Source organism: Balaenoptera musculus, chromosome 10, assembly GCF_009873245.2.
Source record: "Balaenoptera musculus isolate JJ_BM4_2016_0621 chromosome 10, mBalMus1.pri.v3, whole genome shotgun sequence".
NCBI classification, from domain to species: domain Eukaryota; kingdom Metazoa; phylum Chordata; class Mammalia; order Artiodactyla; family Balaenopteridae; genus Balaenoptera; species Balaenoptera musculus.
This window is the reverse complement of record NC_045794.1, coordinates 100,492,968-100,515,119: the sequence shown is the minus strand read 5'-3', so window position 1 is coordinate 100,515,119 and position 22,152 is coordinate 100,492,968. Positions and strand designations below refer to the sequence as shown.

The 22,152-nt window shown below is 52.1% G+C and overlaps 1 protein-coding gene across 1 annotated transcript in view; it reads right to left on the bottom strand.

The window, feature by feature from the left end:
- FBLN1 (fibulin 1) overlaps window positions 1-22,152 on the bottom strand; it is an 80,788-nt gene that overhangs the window by 44,620 nt on the left and 14,016 nt on the right. Inside the window, exons 2-8 of the mRNA XM_036866988.1 lie at window positions 21,036-21,138; window positions 14,391-14,526; window positions 12,102-12,273; window positions 7,285-7,344; window positions 5,612-5,713; window positions 4,847-4,984; window positions 3,586-3,723 (exon numbers count right to left, since the gene is read on the bottom strand). Of these exons, the coding sequence (XP_036722883.1) occupies window positions 3,586-3,723; window positions 4,847-4,984; window positions 5,612-5,713; window positions 7,285-7,344; window positions 12,102-12,273; window positions 14,391-14,526; window positions 21,036-21,138 (849 nt within the window). The remainder of the gene's footprint in view (window positions 1-3,585; window positions 3,724-4,846; window positions 4,985-5,611; window positions 5,714-7,284; window positions 7,345-12,101; window positions 12,274-14,390; window positions 14,527-21,035; window positions 21,139-22,152) is intronic.

Genomic DNA, 22,152 nt, shown 5'->3' with positions numbered 1-22,152 from the left:
TACTTCTCCCCTCGCAGCCAAGCCCCACCCTCCTCGGACAAATGGGCAGCCCGACTCCCTCCCCATCCTGGTGTCGGCCTTTGCCCTGCCGGTCTTGCAGTGCAGGACTTTACAGTTTACAAAAGCTTTCACCTCCAGTACTGCCCTGCAAGTTAGGCAGGACGGGGATTATTATCTGCATTTTATAAACAGGAAACTCCCCAAGCCCCAGGCTGGGACCCACTCAGGTCTAGAATCAGCGTCTCCCGCCTCCCGGCCAGGACGAGGGCCCCTAAATCTGGCGTGGGCGAACCACAACCCGCCGGCCAAATCCCACCCACTGCCTGTTTTTGTAAATTCAGTTCTACTGGAGCACAGCCAGGCCCATTCCTTTATGTATTGTCCACGGCTGCTTCCATGTGGCTGTGACAGAGACCCTACGGTCGACGAGGTTGATATTTACTCTCTAGCCCTTCTCAGAAAAAGCGTGGCCCTGTGTCAAGAATTAATGCAGTGTTTAGAACCTTTACCGCTGCCTTCCCCCAATTCGCTACTTTTACCGCTGCCTTCCCTCGTTCGCTACTATCGGATCCACAGTTCCCAAACCCTGTGCCGTGGAACACTGGTACCCCTTGAGATGTCACGTGCTCCACGGAGAGGGGAGCCCCCCAGCCTGTGAGCTCCACGCGGTAAGGAGCCGGTGATCAATGAGTGAATGAATGAATGGCAGAGTGAACAAACAGAACAAATAAATAGAAAAGGTCCAAGGAGTTTGGGAATGCATTGTACAATCTCTCCTCTTTGGGGCTCATATGGGAAAAGCCTGGATGATCCCAGCTGTCAAGGGCCCCGCTCACTTGGTTTAACCCAATGACCACAGAACCCAGGACCCCCGAACATCCCGAGACCGGAGGGGATCAGTGTGTGGGAAGCCCTGTGCCAGCCTCTTCTCTCATCCTCACTAAAGCAGAAAGGAAGATGGGCCAGGGGAGGGAATTAGAAGAAGAAGAAGAAGAAGTAGAAGAAGAAAGAAAACCTAGAGAAGATATGATAGTCGCAAGGCCCTTGGTGACCAAACCTCAAGGTCCTAGAACATTCTATGTTTTGTAACAGGGAAAGAGGCTTCTACTTTGTAAGACCCTTTCCTGCCCTTTGCGCTCGTCCCCCGGGTAGAGCCCTGCAGCTACAGGGCCGCCTGCTGCGTGGCCGGAGGGGAAACAGACAGGCTCCCGGGGCCCCAGGGCTGGTTCCAGCAGCTCCACGAAGATGGTTCCGGCTACACACGAGGTCAGAGCTTCCCCCCAGAGACCACACTGTCCTGTGGGAGTGAGGGTGCCGTCCATGGAGCTATACAAGCAGAGGACCCAGGGCGCACACGGGGCGAGGATGGGGGCCACCGTCCTCACCCTGAAACTATCCTGACACTCTCCTTCTATTTTGACACACTTTCTCCTTGTGAAGATTTATTTTGGACGACGCAGTCATTTTTTTTAAAAGATGACATAAAGGTACTGACATGAAATGATGTCAAAATACATTAGTAAGTTAAAAAAAGCAAGTGGCAGAACGGTCTGGTCCCACTTTTAATTAAAAAACAAAAAGTCTAGGGCACACAGACACTGCCAAGCAGGGTAGAAGCTTTCCCTTTCTGCACTTGGCTTTTGCTTTCTTTTTTGCAAATAAAGATGGACATAACTTTTGAAATAAAAAAGATAATTTTTAAAAAGAAAGACTCCTGAACTTGGTTGTGGCACTTGATTGTGAACTAGGCTGTGAACTTGACTGTGGGCACACAAAAAGCAGGGACCGCCCCCACCCTCCCAGAGTGCTGAGACGAGGGGCGCCTCCAGGACCTCTGAAGACCCAAGTTCGGGCGTGGGTGCTGGGCTGCGGCCAGTCCTGGGCCCCCGGGCTCCTGCTCTGGAGCCTCTCCCTGTAGAACTGCACCCCTGCAATCGAGGGTGGGGGGTGGGTGGGAACCGAGGCTAAGTCGAGACTTGCAAAGGTTCCTTCTTTGTGGAAATCGGGCTGATTTTGCCGTGAGTCAGGGTTTCCATCCCCAGCAGATGCCATCCTCCGCGGAGCCCCCTGCAAGCGTGCTGCAAGTCTAGGCAGGCCCCTCCTCCCTCCCGGCCCTGGGAGAGCTGTCAGCCTCTGGCTCACCGGCCTCCTTCTGGGAGCGAGGACAGCCCCCCTGCTGGCAGGAGGCTGGCAAGGGGCCAATGCAGCCAAGCTGAGGCCCCCCGCGGCTCAGATGCCTGCCTCCCCTTGAAAGGGGAGCTTTAGGAACAAAGACTGGGGTTGGCTTCAGACGAGGCCCCTGTCCTAAGGAGTTGATGTTCTATTTGTCTTTAGATATCCTGGGATGGTAATAAAAGCGGGAAGGACTTTCAGTCCAAACTGCCGTTTCAAATCAAAGATCAATACAGATTTATCTGCAAGAGGGTGAGGCAGAAGTAAGAAATTCTCGGCCCCTTGCTCGTGGCGGTACCAGCCTTTCCAGGGGGGTGACGGGGCAGCCCCAGGAACAGTGGGTTCTGACTAGCGGCGCCTGCAGCGCAGAACAAGGGAGACGACTCTCTGACCTCAAAGGGAGGACCCAGAAGCTTCTGCTGAGCAGAGGGCAAGGGCAGCCCGGCAGATCTGGACTCAAACGCCAACAGCATACAGTGATCTGGCCACATGGCTAGTCTTGGGCGACTGCAGGAGAAAGCAGGGGCCACCTCCCTCTCTGCAGAAACAGGTCACTCTGGCCACTACTCCCGCGCTCGCCCCTGCCCCACGCTGCCTCTGCAACTAAAGCAGTCTCACCCAGACCTCCTTCTTTTTACTAAATTCCATGGGATTTGCTTTCATTTCACATTGATCTTCCTCTGACATCAACACAGTATTTGCCATTTTAACCATTTTTAAGTGTACAGGTGAGTGGCATCAAGCACATTCACAATGTTGTGCGACCATCCAGCGCTGTCCCAGCCCACAGACCCTTTCATCATCCCAAGCAGAATTCCACCTGTTAAGCCATAACTCCCCACCCCTGTCTCCCAGCCCCTGGCAACCACCATTCTACTCTCTTGTCTCTATGAACTTGACTCCTAACACAGAGTATCTTCTAAAACCATTTTTTAATACACAGGGCACTTCACAATCGCCTTGTTTAATCCTTGCCTCAAGCCTACAAGCCAGATATGATGATTATTCCCATTTTATAGAGGAGGAAGTTGAGGCTCTGAGGAAGTAAATGACCTTAGGTCACTCAGTTCAACACCAGGTGTCTCTGACCTCAAAACACAAGCGCTTTCATCTAAACCAGAGATTGCTAAACTATAGCCCTGGGGCCAAACCCAGCTGCCGCCTGTGTTTGTAAATAAAGTTTTATTGGGACACAGACCCACCCACTTGTTCGCACAGCCATGGCTGCTTTCCAGCTCCAACCGCAGAGCTAAGTAGTTGCAGCGGAGACCACACAGCCCACAATGAATAACTTATTATCCAGTCCTTTATAGAAAAAGCTTGCTGACCTCCGTTCTATACATTATGCAGTGCCCCATCACTGGACGGTTCCCCCGCCTGGCGGACCCATTAGCCCTGGCGGCAGTGTCTTACCAATACAGTTGCCTAGAGCATCTTGTATAAAGCCGCTCTTGCACTGTAGCTTGGGTCTGCAGCGGAAGGATCCCAGAGTATTCTGACAGATAAAATCGGGGAGGCAGTTATGAATACCACTCTCACACTCGTCAATATCTGGTACATCATAAAAAAAGGAAATTGTTAGCAAGAGTCCTGCCAGAAGCATCTTTCAACACTTTAAAATCACAAGAATTTTTTTTTTTTTTTAATGCTCATTACTCAGACTATAACCCAAAACATTCCAATAGAGAGGTCACATTCAAAAAGGGCCTTAGCCAAACGGTGCTCGTGTTTCTAAAGATTCAAAACTCTGACTTTTTCCCCAAGGTTCTTATGATGCAAATTTTCTGTTATATAATAAATAACCCAGGCATTTTCCTGGCAATATGTGGTTTGGTTTGGTTTGGTTTTCATTTCAGGCATGTTTAGTTTAGATTATAAAGCGATGATGATCTTAAAGTGGCAATAAACACTGTCCCTATAAACTTATTCACTCTGCAGTCCTCGCAATATTCCAAATATTAACAATGGTGATTGTCGTGACTGGACGTGTTGGCTGCCCTCCCCTTGAAGTTCATGGCGTCAAATGTTCAAAAGTGTATACTCAGCTGGCTGGGCCCCTGGGTTCTCGAGGTCCACACCGCCCAGGGAGTCTGCAGGGGTGGGGAGGACTGAGCTCATCCAAAGGCCCTCATAATTCAAACGACGTTTTTACACAAGTGGTCTTGTCGTTCTGAAGGGCTGGAAACCCTCAGCAGAAAACTATGTTCTAACAGATCCTCATCAAAGGCTTATCTGCCAAATAACATCTATGGTTTGGCGGGGGAAAGCCAGCAGCCAGAAATGTCATGTTTTTTTATGCAGCGGAAGGGAATATGCTTTGAACTTCAAGGAAGCCTGGAATCAGATGGAAGGCAGCTGTTGTGCAAAAAAACAGCTTGGGGGTGGGGGGGGGACTAGAGAGCACATGTGGGCACCTGAAATTCATCTCTGGTCTTGTTTTTAAATGAGCGTGTTCTAAGCCTTTTCAGAAATCCAAACTCTCCACTGTCATTAACTCAGCATTACGGTAAAGGAGGTAAATCTTCACTAATCACAGGGTTGGCCGGTGCCCCAGGCAGCCAAAGGGGGGACACAGCACCACGGAGCCCAGACCCCAGGGAGCCCAGTGCCACTTCCCCATCGCATCACATGTACTTCTGGGGCGTGAGGTTTTGAGACTCGGAGTTTATCCTACCTTTGCAATCATTGTCCTCTGTGAGCTCATAGCCAGTCCCACAGCTGCTGTCACGCTGGCAGCGGAAAGAGCCCACTGTATTGATGCAGGATTCTCCAAGCCGGCAGTTTTGGCCGCCCATGATACATTCATTGATATCTAGGAGAGACACAGGTGACGCAGGAGTAACCAGCAAGAACAACCGACCCGCGCGCTCTGTCAGAAGGAACGTACCAGAAGCCACGGTGGGATCGATCCCCCGCATCCACCAAGTTCCCCGGGCATGTGCGTATTCGGGCCGTGCACCGGAATTGAGCCCTGGGCACTCACCATCAGAGCAAAAGCAAAAGCAACGGGTTCTCTGCCCTGCTGATCTATTTCAGATCTACTGCTCTTTCTGAGCATCTGCTAAGCAAGCACCAGGCCCTGAACTGGAGTCACGTGAGCCTAGAGAACCCCCTATTTGGGGCTATCACCTCCCTCCATCTCCCCCATCTCACAGATGAGAGGCCAAGAGAGGGCTGAGGGACGTGCCCAGGGCCATTCAGCAGATCCTGGATTCAGAGCCCGGTCAGACCCCAAACCCCACCCCTTTTCACAGCACGATGTTTACATCCTCCTGGAGGACAGCCGTGGCTGGAAGCCAGGCGCTGCAAACGCCAGGAAATGCTGGAAAGCCGGTCCTGGACTGTTCTTCAACTATGAATGGGGCCCCAGGTTGTGCAAAGCGGGTCCTGCCTGGCTGTCAAGCAGAGGCAGAGGCTCCCAGGGCAGGACGACGTTTACCTTCACAGGAGACGCCGTCGGGGAGCAGCTGGTAGCCCACAAAGCAGGAGCAGACGACCTCCTCCCCCGTGTCTCGGCACTGCTGTTTGCAGGGCCCGCCGCCTGGAGTCAGAGCAAACGTGAGCGGAGGCCAGGTGCCCCCCGGAGACCTCCTGGTTTTTCCCAGGTGTTTGGATGGGGTCAGAGAAAGCGCCCTCAGGGTAGGCTGACACAGAAGGGCAGGCTCCCCAGGCTGGAGCCCACCGCTGCCTTCACAGCGCCCTCCCTTCCCATGGGAGACCCCCCCGGGACTGCGGCTTCAGGTCCCAGCCCTGATCTGACAGATCGGGGGCTGTGCGGGGCCCCGATACCCCATTTCCACCGCCACTGCCTCAGCTCCGGCCGCCCGCTCACCTGGCTCTCTGAGCACCCCTGGTACCACCCCTCCAACCATGCTTCTTGCAGGGCAGCCAGCGTGATGCTCAAAGAGCAAATCCCATGGGGACAAAACCTCTACCAGGCAAAGATTCCAGGAAATAGAATTCTGACTGCTGCCCAGGGCCTGCAGGGCCCTGCCCACTTCTGCAGCCTCTTCCTTTCTCCCTGCACCCCACCCCATGGCCCACCAGTGCCCAGCTGCTGCGGGTCTACAAGTCCCCGCTCCCACTGCCACAAACCCCCTGCCAATGTCATCTCCCTGGCTAACCCATCCTCACCCATTGCAAACCAGCTATCCCCTCCCCCAGGAAGACCCTCGCATGCCCCCCAGAGAGGATTACGAGTCTTTCTGGGGTTCTCTGCCCGCCCTTCCGCCTACCCCCAGCCCTCTGTGCCGAGTGTCACTGTGCACCCACCACATCATTTTGTGATTAAACTGGCTCCCTAATGAAAGCCCAACCACAAGGCAAGCCACTGAATGTACTCGGGGAGCAGACTTGCCAGTCCAGACATGTGGGAATGTTCCATAAAGAGAAATAAAGTCTTAGCATATGGAAAACAAAGGTGCAAGGCCCTAGTGACTTTTTTTTTTTAAAGATTTTTTTTTTGATGTGGACCATTTTTAAAGTCTTTTAAAAAAAAAAAAAAATATATATATATATATATATTTATTTATTTATTTGGTTGTGCCGGGTCTTACTTGTGGCAGGTGGACTCCTTAGTTGCGGCATGAGAACTCTTAGTTGCGGCATGCATGTGGGATCTAGTTCCCTGACCAGGGATTGAACCCGGGCCCCCTGCCTCACTGGGAGCACGGAGTCTTAACCACTGCACCACCAGGGAAGTCCCAAGGCCCTACTGACTAAATTTGCAAACACCTCTCTTATGAGACAAATGACTATTACAGATGGTACAGCTGGAGCTCCAGCCGCAAAATGAAGTATCACTCACCCCTGTCCCCTAAGGGGCTCCCAGCCTTGGGGGTCACCGTTCACAGAGTCTGTGGGCTGTGGTGGGAGAGCTTTGCCCACCAGCTCCTCAAGCGGCCCCTTCTCTACAAGCCCACCCTCTCCCTCGCCCGCCCATCAGACCCCAGCTAGGAGGAGAGGAAGGGAAGGAGCCCGGGAGTGCGGACAACAGGGACTTACAGCTGACTCCCAGCCAAAGGGCTGCGGTCAGGCTCCCAGCGAGATTAGCACTGACTTTCCCTCGGGCTTCATTAACCACCAGCTAGCCCTGGGGAGGGCCAGTCTCACCTCGGCAACGGTCATTCAGGTAGGGGTCCTCTTGTCCCTCCTCGATCTCAGAGACCTTAGCTGAGGGGGGAGAGGCAAACACAGGTTTGTCCACACGCAGTGCCCACGTTCACGCAGAGGCGACACGGAGCATCTTCTCTTCTTGTAAATATCAGGCAGTAATGCCTGTTGGTACATCTTATAAAAAGCTCAGTATTCATTTTATCCTTTTTAAAAACAGAGTCACACTTATAAATGTAGCTAAATCTCTAAAAGATCTATTATAACAGAAACAGCACTGGCACAAGGGTCTGTCTGTAGTCATCAACTTAATGCTGAGTGTGGTTACATTGTCCACATTACTCAAATATTTCTGCAAATGCAGTCACGCCCCTACTATAAACTAAGTCACGTCTTCCAAACTGAAAACAATGCACCTGGTAAAAGCTTATGGTTACAGGTTGAATTGTGTCCCCCCCCGCCAAAACCCCAGAAGATGTTGCAGTCCTAACCCCCAGTACCTGGAAATGTGACCTTAGTTTGGAGAAGGGTCATTGCAGACAATCAAGTTAAGATGAGGTCATTAGCGTGGGCCCTAATCCAATGATGAGTGTCCTTACAAAAAGGGGAAATTGGGACTCAGTGACAGATATGCAGAGGAAAAGCAGTGTGAAGAAACAGGGAGAAGACAGCCATCTACAAGCCAAGGCATACCTGATGCTCCCAGAAGCTGCGAGAGAAGCCTGGAGCAGATGCCCCCAGAGGCCTCAGAAGCAGCCGGCCCTGCTGACACCTTGGTCTCGGACTTCTGGCCTCCAGACTGTGAGACAACACATTTCTGTGGTTTAAGCTCCCCAGTCTGTGGTGCTTTATTACAGCAGCCCCAGGAAATGAATTCACTTATTTTATACACTTTGCCTGCCAAGCTCAATGTAGTGCCGGGCATCAACAGTCACTCACTCAATTCATTCAACAAAGGTATCTGAGTATCTGCTCTGAGGGTCAAGCACTCAGCACGGACAAGGCCCCTCCTCTCAATAATTAAGATTCAACAGGGCAATAGGATAGAGGGACCCAGTGGGAGACCTGGGCCCTCATTTTAAAGGGTTGTATTCCATTGGCAATTCTGGCATAGAAGAAATGGATTAGTCCTTTTAACCTGGGTGGGTAGACCCAAGAATTCCTAGAACACTTGAAAAACCAAGTGCTCAGCTGATGAGGACCTTCCGCAAGATGGAATGACAATGATCACAATTCAATCACAATCCAACAGCCATTACATTACAACGCTGGGTGGGAAAGCATAAATCAAAGGTATCCCCAGCACAGCCACACCTACACAAGAGAAGCCAAGACGGACAGAAAAAAGACTGGAAGGAAACGTGACCTAATGGAAACCACACTAATCTCCGTGTTGATTTCCTCTTCCTTCTACCTTCCCGTGTCTTCTAAAATGCCTACAGTGAGCGCATCATACGCACACACTGGAAAAGCAGACATCAGTAGAAAGACACATATTAGTAATTCTGCTGTACGTTTCAGCATAACATAACTTATAGACACTAACTATGCATAAGGCGTTATGTTTTAGGGGTTATTAAGATATGGTAAGGGTTCCTAAATAATTCAAAGAACTTTTCAGCTAGGGAGGAACTAAGTCAGAGACCCTTAGGGTGTGAGTCATCTCTAGGTTAGGAGGCTGGGAGCACCTTTGCTCAGAATGTTTAATGTGGGTGCAACTAGAGATGATCATACTAAGTGAAGTAAGTCAGAAAGAGAAAGACAAATACCATATGATATCACTTATATGTGAAATTTAAAATATGGCACAAATGAACCTATCTATGAAACAGACACAGACTCTCGGACATAGAGAACAGACTTGTGGTTGCCAAGGCGGAGGGGGGTGGGGGAGGGATGGAGTGGGAGTTTGGGGTTAGCAGATGTAAGGTATTATATAGAGAATGAATAAACAACAGGGTCCTACTGTAGAGCACAGGGAACTATATTCAATATCCTGGGATAAACCATAATGGAAAAGAATATGAAAAAGAATGTGTGTGTGTGTATATAAATGTGTGTGTGTGTATATATATATATATATATATATATATATATATAAATATATATATATTTATATATATATGTATAACTGAATCACTTTTCTATGCAGCAGAAATTAACACAACATTGTAAATCAACTATACTTCAATTTTTTAAAAAGAGAGAAAAAAAGAAAAAAAAAGAGTGTTTAATTTGGGGACTCTTCTTCATTCACTTGGTGCATTCCACCCCAGCAAAGCCCAAGTCCCTGCCATGTGCCAGGCACAGGCCAGGGTGTCCAGACCCCATCCTCCGAAGGACTCATGGTAACAAGGCCAGGAGGACTCATGAGAAACTATTTATCACTCAGGTGATGAGGTCATCAAGATTTCCACAGCATTTTTCAGGAGCCAGCAAGCCTGGCAAAGAATGCTAGAAAAGGAATCTTGAACCAAGCTTCCACAGCCTCAGTCTCCCAATCTGTAGAATGGACATAACCAAGATACGCCCTAGCACGGTTCGTCCCAAAGGAACAGGGTTCTTTCCCCCATCTTAGACCAATACTTTGATCATTTATAATACAGATTATTAGAAAAACTAAGATAAGAAAACAGACATTAAGTCCCAATTTTATATTTAAACAGACATGTTACTCTATCAAATGCTTATAGAAGTTTCTAAAAGCTTACTCCCAATTTCTGTACTTATTTTGTTGCAGGCCAGCACTGGTCTGTGGGCCCCCTACGGTAGCACACAGTAGGCCCACAATAAATGTCAGTAGAAGAGAGGAAGGCAGGTCTGTGTCTGGGTGAGGAGGAAACACAGGGAAGTCCTTATAGAGACACTGAGGAAAGTCTGAGGCAAGAAACGAAGCAGATAAAAGACAAGGGAGAAATAAGACATCTGGAGCAACAGAAAAGCTCAGAGATCATTAATGAAACAAGACATAAATCAACAAAAGTCCTCTCTGGAGACACAGGAGAAATTCTCCACCAGTATGAAGAATTTGAGTTTGTTTAAAGTGAAAATGTCATCCATGATTTCAAAAGTCAAGGAAGGAGCCAGAACGTGGTTCCAATCCCCCTTTATGACTAAAATATCTGCAATCAGCCCCACGGCGGCCATGGGGCCCTGGACTTGAGAAATCAAAACAAAGAATGAAAGACTGGTCGTTTGACCGAGGCCCCTAAAGCCACATGAATGGATGGCCTGACTTAGGCACCACTGGTCTGTGAGCTCGTCCTTCCGAGCCCCTTCCTGCCCCTTTCCCATTTTTAACAGAGGGCAGACGGAGCTCAGAGTGAGAAGGCAAAGGTCCCAGTCACGCAGCAAGCTTGGGGCAGAGCAGATGCTTGAAATTTTCCAGGGCTCTTTCCATTATGGCACAGGAAACCATTGCATAAGTGGAAGAGATGATTAGACAACCAAGAAGTTTCCTGAACCATGTAACTGAATCATGAAGCCCCAAGGTTTCAGGATTTGTGTGGCTTCAGACAAATGGAGGGTGGAGACTGAACTGGTGGACACACAGCTGGGAACCCTCTTGAGGCTACTCTTGGGGTCATTCGCCCCTTTGCTGAATAAATATCTAGTGTTTGAATGCTCACAGCCTGCTATGAATGAGTGTCGCCCCTGCTATTAACGAGTGGTGCTCCCTGCCTCAGCTCCAGATGGAGAGATGGCACTGGCCAGGCGTCGGAAGGCCAGCGCTCTCCCTCCTCTGTACGTCAGCCATGTGATCGTTTTTTTTTTTTTTTAATAATTGTGATTTTTTTTTTAAAGATTTTTTTTTTTTGATGTGGACCATTCTTAAAGTCTCCATCGAATTTGTTACACTATTGCTTCTGTTTTATGTTTTGGTTTTTTGGCCCCGAGGCATGTGGGATCTTAGCTCCCTGACCAGGGATCGAACATGCACCCCCTGCATTGGAAGGTGAAGTCTTAACCATTGGACCACCAGGGAAGTCCCCTGGCCACGTGATCTTGAGTGCCAGGTCCTCATCTGTGAAACAAGAGCACGGCCAGCCACCCACGCTGCCCAAGGCGGTTGGAGAGACGGGACAAACTGTGATGGCAAACACTTTATACCCCTTCTCCCATTTAGTCCCAGCAACCTGAGGAAGTAGGACTCTAATTATCCCCTTTTCACAGATGAGGGAACTGAGGCCTGGATACACCAGTTTGCCCCCCAAATACATGTCAGGACAGGGACATGAACACAGATTTGTCAGATCCCAGATCCCAAGCCCTCAGTTTCACTCCAGGATGGTGACAAATGTGAAACTGCTCTGTCAACTAGAACCAGTCTGTGCTGAGTTAAGGCAATGGTAAATGTGCGTGCCCACACCGCCTGTGATGGTCAATTTTATGTGTCAACTTGGTTGGGCCACGGTACCCAGATATTTGGTCCGGCACTAGTCTGGATATGGCTGTGACGGTATTTTTTAGATGGGATTGACATTGAAATCAGCAGACTTTGAGTAAAGCAGATTGCCCTCCATCATGTGGGTGGGCCTCGTCCAATCAGGTGAAGGCCTTAAGAGAAAGACTGACCTCCCCCAAGTAAGAAGGAACCCTGCTAGCAGACGGCCTTTGGACTCGAGCTGCAACATCAGCTCTCCCCTGGGTCCCTGGCCTGTGGGCCCACCCTGCAGATTTCAGATCTGGCAGCCCTCACAACTGTGTGAACCAATTTCTTAAAATGTCTCTCTCTCTCTCCAGGTCCTATTGGTTCTGTTTCTCTGGGTGACCTTAACTAATTGCACTGCCCAAGAGGGAAGAAATGGGGGAATTACCTGCTTCTTGAAGGTCCCCAACATCCCCCGGGGCAAAGTCTGCTGTCTCCTGGCCCTTGACGCAGCATGCCCGGAAGACCAGCCCACACTGGTAGCCGACCATGAGGCTGTACTCGCAGCTCTGGCCCTGGGCCTGGGCCGCCCTTCCCAGCAGGCAGCAATGGCAGCACCTCTGCAAACACAGGAGGAGACTCCCGTTGGGGAAGCCAGACACAGGACACAGCGGATCCCCACGGACCCCTCAGCCCCCCGTGCTAATGCTCCCTGGACGGTGATGACATGTGCCTGACTTGGGCCGCATCTTCTACATGTTGGCAGGAAACAGCAAAGCAAGCCGAGCCCGAAGCCTGCTGCCCCCAAATCTCGCAGGTCCTAATTTTGAAAGGAAGCTTAAATGGCCTTATCTCAGCATGTGCTCCATGATACCCGACTGCCCCCCAATATCCCTGCCGGCCCAGCTTCCGCCTCCAGGAAGAGGGGGTTAGGAGAGGGCCTTCTGGGGCTCACATAAGAGCTCCCTAAGGGTCCATGACTTCTGCGTGGTCTGAGATTTCTCTACCACGCCTGGAAGGATGAATATGCACCTTGCCTCCTCCCGCACCGAGTGAGGGTGGTTCAAGCAGCAGGAAGGGAACCTCAAGCCTGGTCATCAAGTGAGGAACAGAGTTGCTGCCTGTCCCCTGGACCCCAGGGAGTCCAAAAGCCACAGCTGAATCCCAGGGACAACATTCACCCTGGCACATGAAAAGCCCCATTTCAGTCCTTATCATGCTAAGAAAAGCATAGAGCTTTCCAAAAGGTCCACGGCAGGAGCAGAGGAGGGGTGGCTTTGCCTGAGTTTCGTAGAGGTTGACGGGTCCCCAGCCTCTGCTGCCGGAAAGAGCAGGAACCTCAGTTACCTCCTCCACCTTTAGGTCATGAGCCCCCCTTCCCGGAAACACAGACCACGCATCTGCCAAAGCGATCTGTTTCCACTCCCCTTAGAAAGTTCCATGCCTTTCTCTCAAGTCGGGGGACACTGGCGGAAGTGTCTGCGGGGCAGACAGCGTCTGCAGAGCCCCAACCCTTCCTGGGAGGCAGTCACTGAACACATGAGGTCCTGGCTCCCAGGCCCCCTTGACCAGACCACCCCACCCTCGCCCCCCGCCCCAGCTCTCTCACACCAGAAGCCTCCTCCCAGGAAAGCCCACAGAGGCTGAGGGTGGGCAGAGGGGCTCTGGACCCCCAGCTCCTCTACGTGGAATCTCCCTCCACATTCCGACCTGCATGGAAAGAGAATCCCCAGAAGGGAACCCACACACCCCCCCTCGGGATCCAGACTTCATTCCAATGCTTGCTCCTTGAAGTTACTTCATGGCCTTCCTAACTGGGAACGGGGGCATCTTTCTCCCAGGGAATTCATTTTTGTCACCTGGCACCTCCAACAGAAACCCAGATGACCAGGTTAATTAACTTTCCAAACTTGAGCTCCTTCTGGTCGGGCAGTTTTTCTCCCTCAGTAGGTGGCAAGAGAGGGACAGCCTAGTGTATTTACAGTCTTCAGACCTGGGAACGCTCTCAGTAACCTTTCCACATCCGTGCAAAGATGCAGGCCTTCCACAGTGACAGAGGTCCTGAGTGACCTGGCCTGGACTTGGAGTCCCAGGCTGGATTACGTCATTCATTCATAGCCAACCTTTGGGCAGGGTTCCCTCTGGGCCAGACGGACCACATTCCCAGCCCTGCCTCACCAGATCCCTCCCTTGCTGGTCCTGAAAGGACCCCTGCTGAGAGGCCACTTTGGAGTGTGGGCCTCTCTGAACCTCAGTTTCCTCTTCTAGGGCAGTTACGGAGGTCATGTGTTATCAGAGGCGTTGGTGGGGGCCCATTCTGAGCTCTGACTAGTTCGGGAGAGGAGGGAAGCTGGAGGGCCTCCGGAGTGGGGTGGGGAATGCCTATCTGAATTGAGAAGAGGGTTCAGAAGGCCCTGAGCCCAGATAACCCCTGCTCTGACCTCTGCATTCCTGTTTGAAGCCCCGGGACTGGCAGTCTTCAGGGCAAGGCTGGGTCACTCCATCCCTGCTTCCCCGGTGTTGGACAGGGCCCGGGGTGTTGTCCAGGGTTTACTGAATAAACTGGAGGAGGTGGGGAGACTTGAGTGTCCCTCCTCCCCACCCTGAGTTGAGCACAATGCGCTGCTCATAAGGAAAGGCGTCTGAGGTCTTTCCTCAGGGAGGTGCAGGGAGGAGAGCGCCCCAGGCCTCCTGCTGAAGAAGTGGCTGCTGAGCTGGGAGGGGCCCAGGTCCTCACCTTCACGAACATGGCCTCGAGGCTGGCGTTGTCACCATGCGGCACGGCGCAGCTGTCCTGCTCGTTGGCCAGGTTGATGCCCGTGGCACAGTGCAGCTCCTCTAGCTGGCTGTGGCAGCACTGCTCCTGGACCATCCTGTGGGCAGAGGGGGCAGGCTGGCCCAAGGGCTCTGTGGGGTGGGGGGCCCACCAGGCGGTACTCAGGGCCTGGAAGCAGTAGCCCCTCGGGGATGGGAGCTCTGTCATCTTTGGGTGCCCCCCCTTCCCCATCCCCTCCACTCATCCACAGACACACACACAATGCCTACATACGGAAGGTGCTCAACAGTGTTGAATTAGAAAGACTGGATGCAGGGTGGTGTCTGGGAGTGGAGTCAAGAGACCCAGTTGTGTGGCCAGAGCCCCAGTTCACCTCTCTGACCTCTAAGCCTCAGCCACAGAAAGTTCCCACCTATTTTAAAAAACAAAAACAGCTGACTGCTGACTCTGGGCCAGATCTTCTGATCCTTTATCAAGTTGAATTCTTCCCAACACTCATCTCCAGTTTCCGGAATCAGAGGAAACAGCTCCAGAGAGGTGGAGTAGCCTGCCCAAGGCCAGGAGTGAGGGATGGTGGCAACGGTGACACCGGGCCGTGGCATCCACGTCTCCCAGCCCCGCTGGGGGCTCCGGGAGGAAGGTCCTCGGAAACCCGAGGACACACGTGCACAAAAGCTTATGTCGACAGAAGGACCATCACCTCCCAGGCTTGGTCCCTCAGACACAGCTCCAGGTGGTGAGGGAGCAGGAGGTGTGTGATCACAGCTGTGGCTCCCACCAGACCCCAAATAACCTTGGCTTTGGCCAGAGCCAACAAGGGCAGGAGGAGCCGCCAGACCTGCACCGGTCCGGAGAGGGAGGGGCCCCGCTGGGCTCCGTGGGATGGATTTGTCTGCACAGATAGACCTCCGAGATACTGCAGGTTTGGTTCCAGGCAACCACAATAAAGTTAGTCACATGAATTTTTTGGTTTCTTGGTGCATATAAAAATTATGTTCACACTGTACTGTAGTCCAGTAAGTGTACAATAGCATTATGTCTAAAAAGGCAATACATACCTTCATAAAAAAAAAACCTTCCTTGCTAAAAAATGCTAACCATCATCTGACAACGCGGAGTTGCCACCAACCCTCAATTTGTAAAAAAAAAAAAACAAAACACGCAACCTTCAAAGCACAATAAAGTGAGATATGCCTGTACTCTGCTACCACACATCCACTCATGCTCTCAGTGGATTTGCAAATGACAGGCATTTCACGGCATTATCAGGGAGAGCAAGCAGCTATGCATCCATTGATCCATTCACTCAAAGGTATTTATCGGCTGAACAGAAAACAAGTGGTGCGGAAAGACGGGACCCCTCATGCACTGTGGGTGGGAAGGTAAAATGGTGCAGTATGGCAGGTCCTCCAAACATTTTACATAGAGTGACCATAGGATCCAGCCATCCCACTTCCGCGCATAAACCCAAAAGAATCGAAAGCAGTGACTCACACAGATACTTGCACACCCACATTCCCAGCAGCATGATTCATAATCGCCGAAAGATGGGAGCAACCCAAGTGTCCATCAAGGAATAGATGAGCTAAATGCGGTCTGTACATATGATGGAGTTGGATTCGGCCTTAACAAGGAAGGAAACCTTGACACGTGTTACAACACGGATAAACCTTGAGGACAGTAAGCTAAGTGAAATAAGCCAGACACAAAAGGATGAATACTGTGACTCCCCTTTTATGAGGAACCCAGCGGAGTCAAATTCATAAAGACGGAAAATAGAAGGGGTGGGCTGGGGAAGGGGGGGTAACAAGGAGGTTTTGTTTCATGGGTACGAGTTTCACTAGGAAGATGAAAAAGTTCTGGAGATGGATGGTGGTGATGGTGATAGAGTGATGTGAATATACTGAACTGTACACCTAAACATGGTTACGATGGTACAATTTGTGTTATGTATATTTTACTGCAATTAAAAAAAAAATGTGGCTGTGGCCCTACTGTGTGCCAGGCCTGTACAGAGGCTTCAGGGACGGGGAGAGGGATGGCCTGGTGGGGAAGCTCAGCCTCCCACACCCAGGGGGCTTCTGGGGCAACAGTTACTAAGCTCTACCCTGGTGGGGCTGGGCTGGTGCTAGGCGTCCAGAGAGCTGCTCTCCCCTTGCTGCCCTTCAACTTGGACAAGCATTCACCTGGCTGCCTTGCTCGCCTCCTTCAGGTCCTGGCTCAGACGCCTGTTCTCAGCGAGGCATCCCCAGACAGCTCTATGTAAAATTGTAAACCTGCCCTGATCAGGAGACCCTGCCTCCTGTCCCTGGGTTTTCCTTTCCCACGACACCTCGTGCCTTCTTACAAACCATAGACTTTACCATGTTGTCGTCATTTGTATCCTCCGTAGAAGAGATTTTGCCTATTTTGTTCACTGATTTATCTCCATCTTGTCCAGAATGCCCTCAATAGGATTTGTGAAATAAATAAACGAAGGGGTTCAGAGAGTGACGGGTAGACTGAAAAACAGCATCTGAGGATCTGCTTTGGGTTTTGGCTCCGTGTGTATCCAAATTCCTCCGAGAGACTCGTGGGCTTAATTCAACCCAAGGTTTGAGGCAAATTTCTATTTGGGTCCTAAGGCATATTGGCCCTTGGTCAAGGCCAGAATGCAGGGCAATGCATGAGTTGAGGGAACGCCAGCTGCCGTCTCCCGATCGCCCCCAAACGTGCCATGTGTTAGAGGCTCAGGCAGAGGCCGAACGTGCCCAGCTGGAGTCCATGTGTGCAGAGAGGGGCCGGCCCCTCTGCGGTCCTTGCCAATCCCCTCGTCTGCCACTGGCACCAACCCCGGGCTTCTCAGGCCCCACAGAACCCTCAGTGCCGTCCTTCCTCAACTCTACCCTGGAGGCTCGGCCTGGGGCTCGCCCACCTGCGTGATCCCATTCTCCTCATCCTGAGCTTAGAACAGCACTTAGGATCAATAAAGATTTGACGAATGAATGAGAACTTAAAACTGGAGATCCCGGCAGAATACCACTTCAAAAGAAGAAAAATGCTACCAGAACTACTGAGTTACCAAGTGGCCAGTGGTCTCTGTTTCTTGTATCTTTTAACTATTACTAGTAAGAGGACCCTCTTCTTTTTTTTTTTTTTATTTATTTTTATATTTATGGCTGTGTTGGGTCCCCGGTTCCGTGCGAGGGCCTTCTCCAGTTGCGGCAAGTGGGGGCCACTCTTCATCGCGGTGCGCGGGCCTCTCACTATCGCGGCCTCTCTTGTTGCGGAGCACAGGCTCCAGACGCGCAGGCTCAGTAGCTGTGGCTCACGGGCCTAGTTGCTCCGCGGCATGTGGGATCTTCCCAGACCAGGGCTCGAACCCGTGTCCCCTGCATTGGCAGGCAGACTCCCAACCACTGCGCCACCAGGGAAGCCCTAAGAGGACCCTCTTAAAGCAGATTGGATTTCCGACCTGCTCTCTCCCTTCTCTGTCTTCATTAAAAACGATACCCCTGAACTTGTTAGAAAATCCCTGCTATCAGCATCGCTGCGCTGCTTGTCACTCCCCACTGCACACGGCCCCGCTCATCCTAGCACCGCGGCTCTGACTTGGGGCTCAGAGTCATCTGTCGTGTGCCGTCCGCATCCACTGGGCGAGGAGAGCATGGAGGGCTGGGGCGGGGGTGGGGGGGGGGCGGTTCTTGTTCTCCTGAGCACCCCCTGTGGTGGCACCCAGTGCTGCCCCTGGAATTAAAGCCCAGTTGTGTTCTTAGATGAGCTGCATCTGACTTTGAGCCCAAGACCCCAGGCTTGGCCTCTGACCTCTGCAGATGGTATGGGGTTCAGACCCCGACATTAAGTGACAAAGAGGAAAAGGGTGCAGGGCAGGCTGGAGGGGCAGCAGGCAGCACCTGGGGAAACAGGACCGGGGTGCGGTCAGAGCCCAGCAGCCCAGCAGCTAACTCACTAAGAGGCCTTGGACACAGACGCAGCCCCTGCCCGTGAGTTCAGGGACAAGTCCACTGGCCTCCCTGGGCCTCGGGGAAGCAAAAGGCCAATCGCTGGCAGTCAGCGTCCTGGGAGTTGAATAACGCGTCTTGAGGACCCTGTCGTATGGAAACTCGCACTATCCAGCCAGAGTTCCCTTGGGTCCCACGTGATGAAGTGAGTGGGCCCCACTGGAAACATGTCGGGGGTCAGGGGGAACCTGGACTTGCACCTATATCTGCCCCCAAGAGAGAAGACCTTCCCTCTCGGCCATTCAGGTGATATGACTTACATTTCAGGAAATCTCTGAATGCGCGTTTGAAATTTACCCCTGCCCAAAATGTAGATCATGAACCGTAATCTTGATGTTCCGACTACCTGGGCTTTTGTTGCAAAAACTCCTATATATCCTGGCTCCCCCCTTGCCTCTTTGGAACAGTTTTCTCAGCATTATCTGAGATGCTGTGTCCCAGGCTTGAAGTCCTCAGAAAGTCCACCAAATAAAACATAACTCTCAAAAAAAAAAAAAAAATGTAGATCATAACACGAATGCCTGCTGCATAGCCAGGAAGGTAGTTTCTCTAGAGTCTGGAGCCCACTGGGGATTCAAGATACCTCCAAAACTCAGTCAAGACATTGGTGAGTAGAAGTCAGCAACAAATCCAGTTGTGACTAAAATCCAAGCTCACAAGTAGGGCCCAGAGGCCACTGAGTCGCTGACCTCGGTTCCTCCTTCTGTCCGCTGAGGGGTCAGCTGGTTGATGCCTCACTTTGTAAGCCTTTGATTTACAAACAGGGCTCCCCGTTTTGGGTTGAATTGTATCCCCGCCTCCCACAATTCTATGTTGAAGTTCTAACCCCAGGACTTCCAAACGTGACTTATTTGGAGATTGGGTCTTTAAAGAGGTAATTAAGGTTAAATGATCATTAAAGAGGTAATTAAGGTTAGGGTGGCCCTAGTGCAATCTGCCTGGTGTCCTTATAGGATAAGAGATTAGGACACAGACACACAGAGAGGGGAGACCATGAGAGGACATAGGGAGAAGCTGGCATCCCCAGGCCAGGAGAGACGCCTCAGGAGGAACCAGCCCCATTGAGACCTTGATCTCAGACTTCTGTCCGCCAGGCTGTGAGACAGTAAATGTCTGTGGTTTAAGCCGCCCGGGCAGAGGTATCTGTGCCGGCGGCCCGAGCAGACACATAACAGTCCCACAGCCTGGCCTGGTGGCCCCGGCTGCTTCCCTCGCCTCGGTCATTATCACAACCCTGAAAGGAAGCTATCGCTGTCCTCCTTTTACATTTGGGGAAACTGAGGTTCCAAGTCGGCTCAAGTCACACAGCCTGAAAGCCGGCCCAGGTGGGTCCCCGGGGCCCGGCTGCCTCTCAGAGCCCAGTCTGCAAACAGAACGCTTGGCGCTCACCACCCAGCTTCGCTCCGCGACTGCCAGCCGCCCTCTGACGTTTCTAGCTCGAAGCCACGCTCGGGAGCCAAGATCCCCGCTCTCACTCATCAGACGCGCCGTAAATGCTAACGGCGTGGTCTCCCAGTCAATTCAAACAATCCGAGTGCCCTGTCTTCTCTTCCTTTGTTTGGTCTATAATGCTTTCGACTTTTCAAGAATTTCCTAAATCAAGATTTACATCCTCCGTCACTGCTGGCAGGCAGCAGTCTCTGCTCGATGCCAACACAAATGCAAAACTCCAGAGTGAGGCAGACAAGCCTCCCCTGCACATTCCTTCCACGGCAGCTCTCCACCTAGCATCCCACAGCTCCAAGCGTCCAAGCAGCTTAGACTTGGATTAGAGGCAGAGAAAATGAACGGATGTCAAGAGTAATGGAATGCGTTCATACCCTCACCTCCCCCTCAACCTCTGCTCCACAGGCAAGCAGATCTGGGTTCAAGTCCTAATGCCATCACCTACCAGCTGTGCGTACTGGGGAAAGCTCAGTTTCCTCATCTGTAAAATGGGATCAGTAACACGGTGAAATGAGATGAAGGGCAGCAAACGCCCAGCACAAAGTCCGCTTCATAAAGGCTTGCTATTATTTTTATGGTGATGATCAACGTTACATATCTTTATCATTTATTCTAAGCTTACATTCTCCCAAAACTTTGAGGGAGCTCGAGTCAATTTAGGAAGAGCGGAATAAAAATAGTTGATCCAGATGCTGGCTATTGTATGAAGTAGACAATGGTCTGGCAGAACTTTTGCTCTGGGACTCGCTCGTCTGCGTTTTCGGGGTCTGAAGGTGGCCCATGCTTTTATCTGCAAAGCACTTCCAGTCACACGATCTCATCCGCCCCCCCCAACGACCATCCCCTTTCTGGATGACTTGGCCACACTGCCCAGGTGCGGCAGCGAGGGCTACAAACCCACATCCTCTTGCTTGCAGCCCGGTGAAATGACAGGATGCCCGGCAATGCCAGGGTGGCACGGGAAGGGTAAGCGGAGTCCCGTACAAGGACCGTGGGAGCACAGAGGAGGGACACGGGGGTCACCAGCCCCCCACATCTCCCGCAGCCTGGCCTTGGGGGCCCAGCCTCTCCCGGGGGCCTGGCACCCACTGTCCCTTCCTCCCCTGCTTTTGTTTAGAAGAACACTATTCTGGTAGAACAGCAGCACTGGCAAACATACCTGCATTCCTTGGATTCCGAGGCGTACGGCAGTGAGCAGTCCCTGTGCTGAGTGGCCATTCGATGTCCGTCTGCACAGCAAGCCTCCATGGGGACGTCTGCGCCTGCCGTGCAGGGAAGAGAACGGGGTGACTGGCGGCAGGTGACTCACCTCGGACCCTGCCCAAGGTCCCCTTAGACGGGCGGCCTCCCTCGGGTGGCCAAGAGCGCCCCCTCCCGGCCGCACCATCTGGACACCCCTTCCTTCGGTCTCCTCTACAGCATCAGGACGGGGCCGAAAGGGCCGCGGCACATCTGGTCCTTCAGTCACTCAACAAACGTGTGCTGAAAACTCCGCTGAGTCGCGGGCTGGGAGCACACACTCCGCTCCTCCTAGAAAGGCCTGAAACCTTAACTACTACCTTCCAAATCCAATTCTGACGGGACTGCAGCTCAGCACCGGGATCCCTGCCCCAGCCAGATGCCAAAACTGGGACGGGGACCTGCCCAGACGGGGTCCCTGCCTTCACAGTCCAGAGGGAAGAAAGACAGGTGTTACTGACCAAGGCACGGCCGAGTGGCCGTCCAGCCCAGCGGGTGGGTATCCAGGACGCAGCTGACCCCACTCCTATGGAGTCACAGATGGTTTGTCTCACTAAAAATGAACAGTGCAGAACTGGGGAGGCCTAGAGGTGTCCCCCAAACTGGGACAACCAAGGAAGGCTTCTCTCGAGAGTGGGGAGCGAACACCAGGGAAGAGGTACAGCATGAGCAGAGCACAGGGGAGAGAACAGTCATGCGGGGCCTCAAATGCAACCAGCTGGCTCTGGGGAGAAGCAAAGAGCCAACGTTTCCGGGACCCGCTCTGTGTTCTCACTTCATCGTCGGAGCCACTTGCTAGGAAAGCATCAGTCCTCACTGTACGGGTCGGGAAACTGAGGCCGGTGACGGTCTCTGCCCTTGATTTGTCACAAGGTTGCCTCTTTGCTCACAAAAGGGAAAGATGGAAGGCTCAGGTGGGTCCAGCAGCTGGGGCACCCACGCCCTCCAGCGCCCAGCCTGGCGCTCAGCCCCACCCAGGCTGCTGCCCCGCTGGGCCCCTCGGCTCACAGGAAGGAGGGGACCCCACGGTTCCCCAA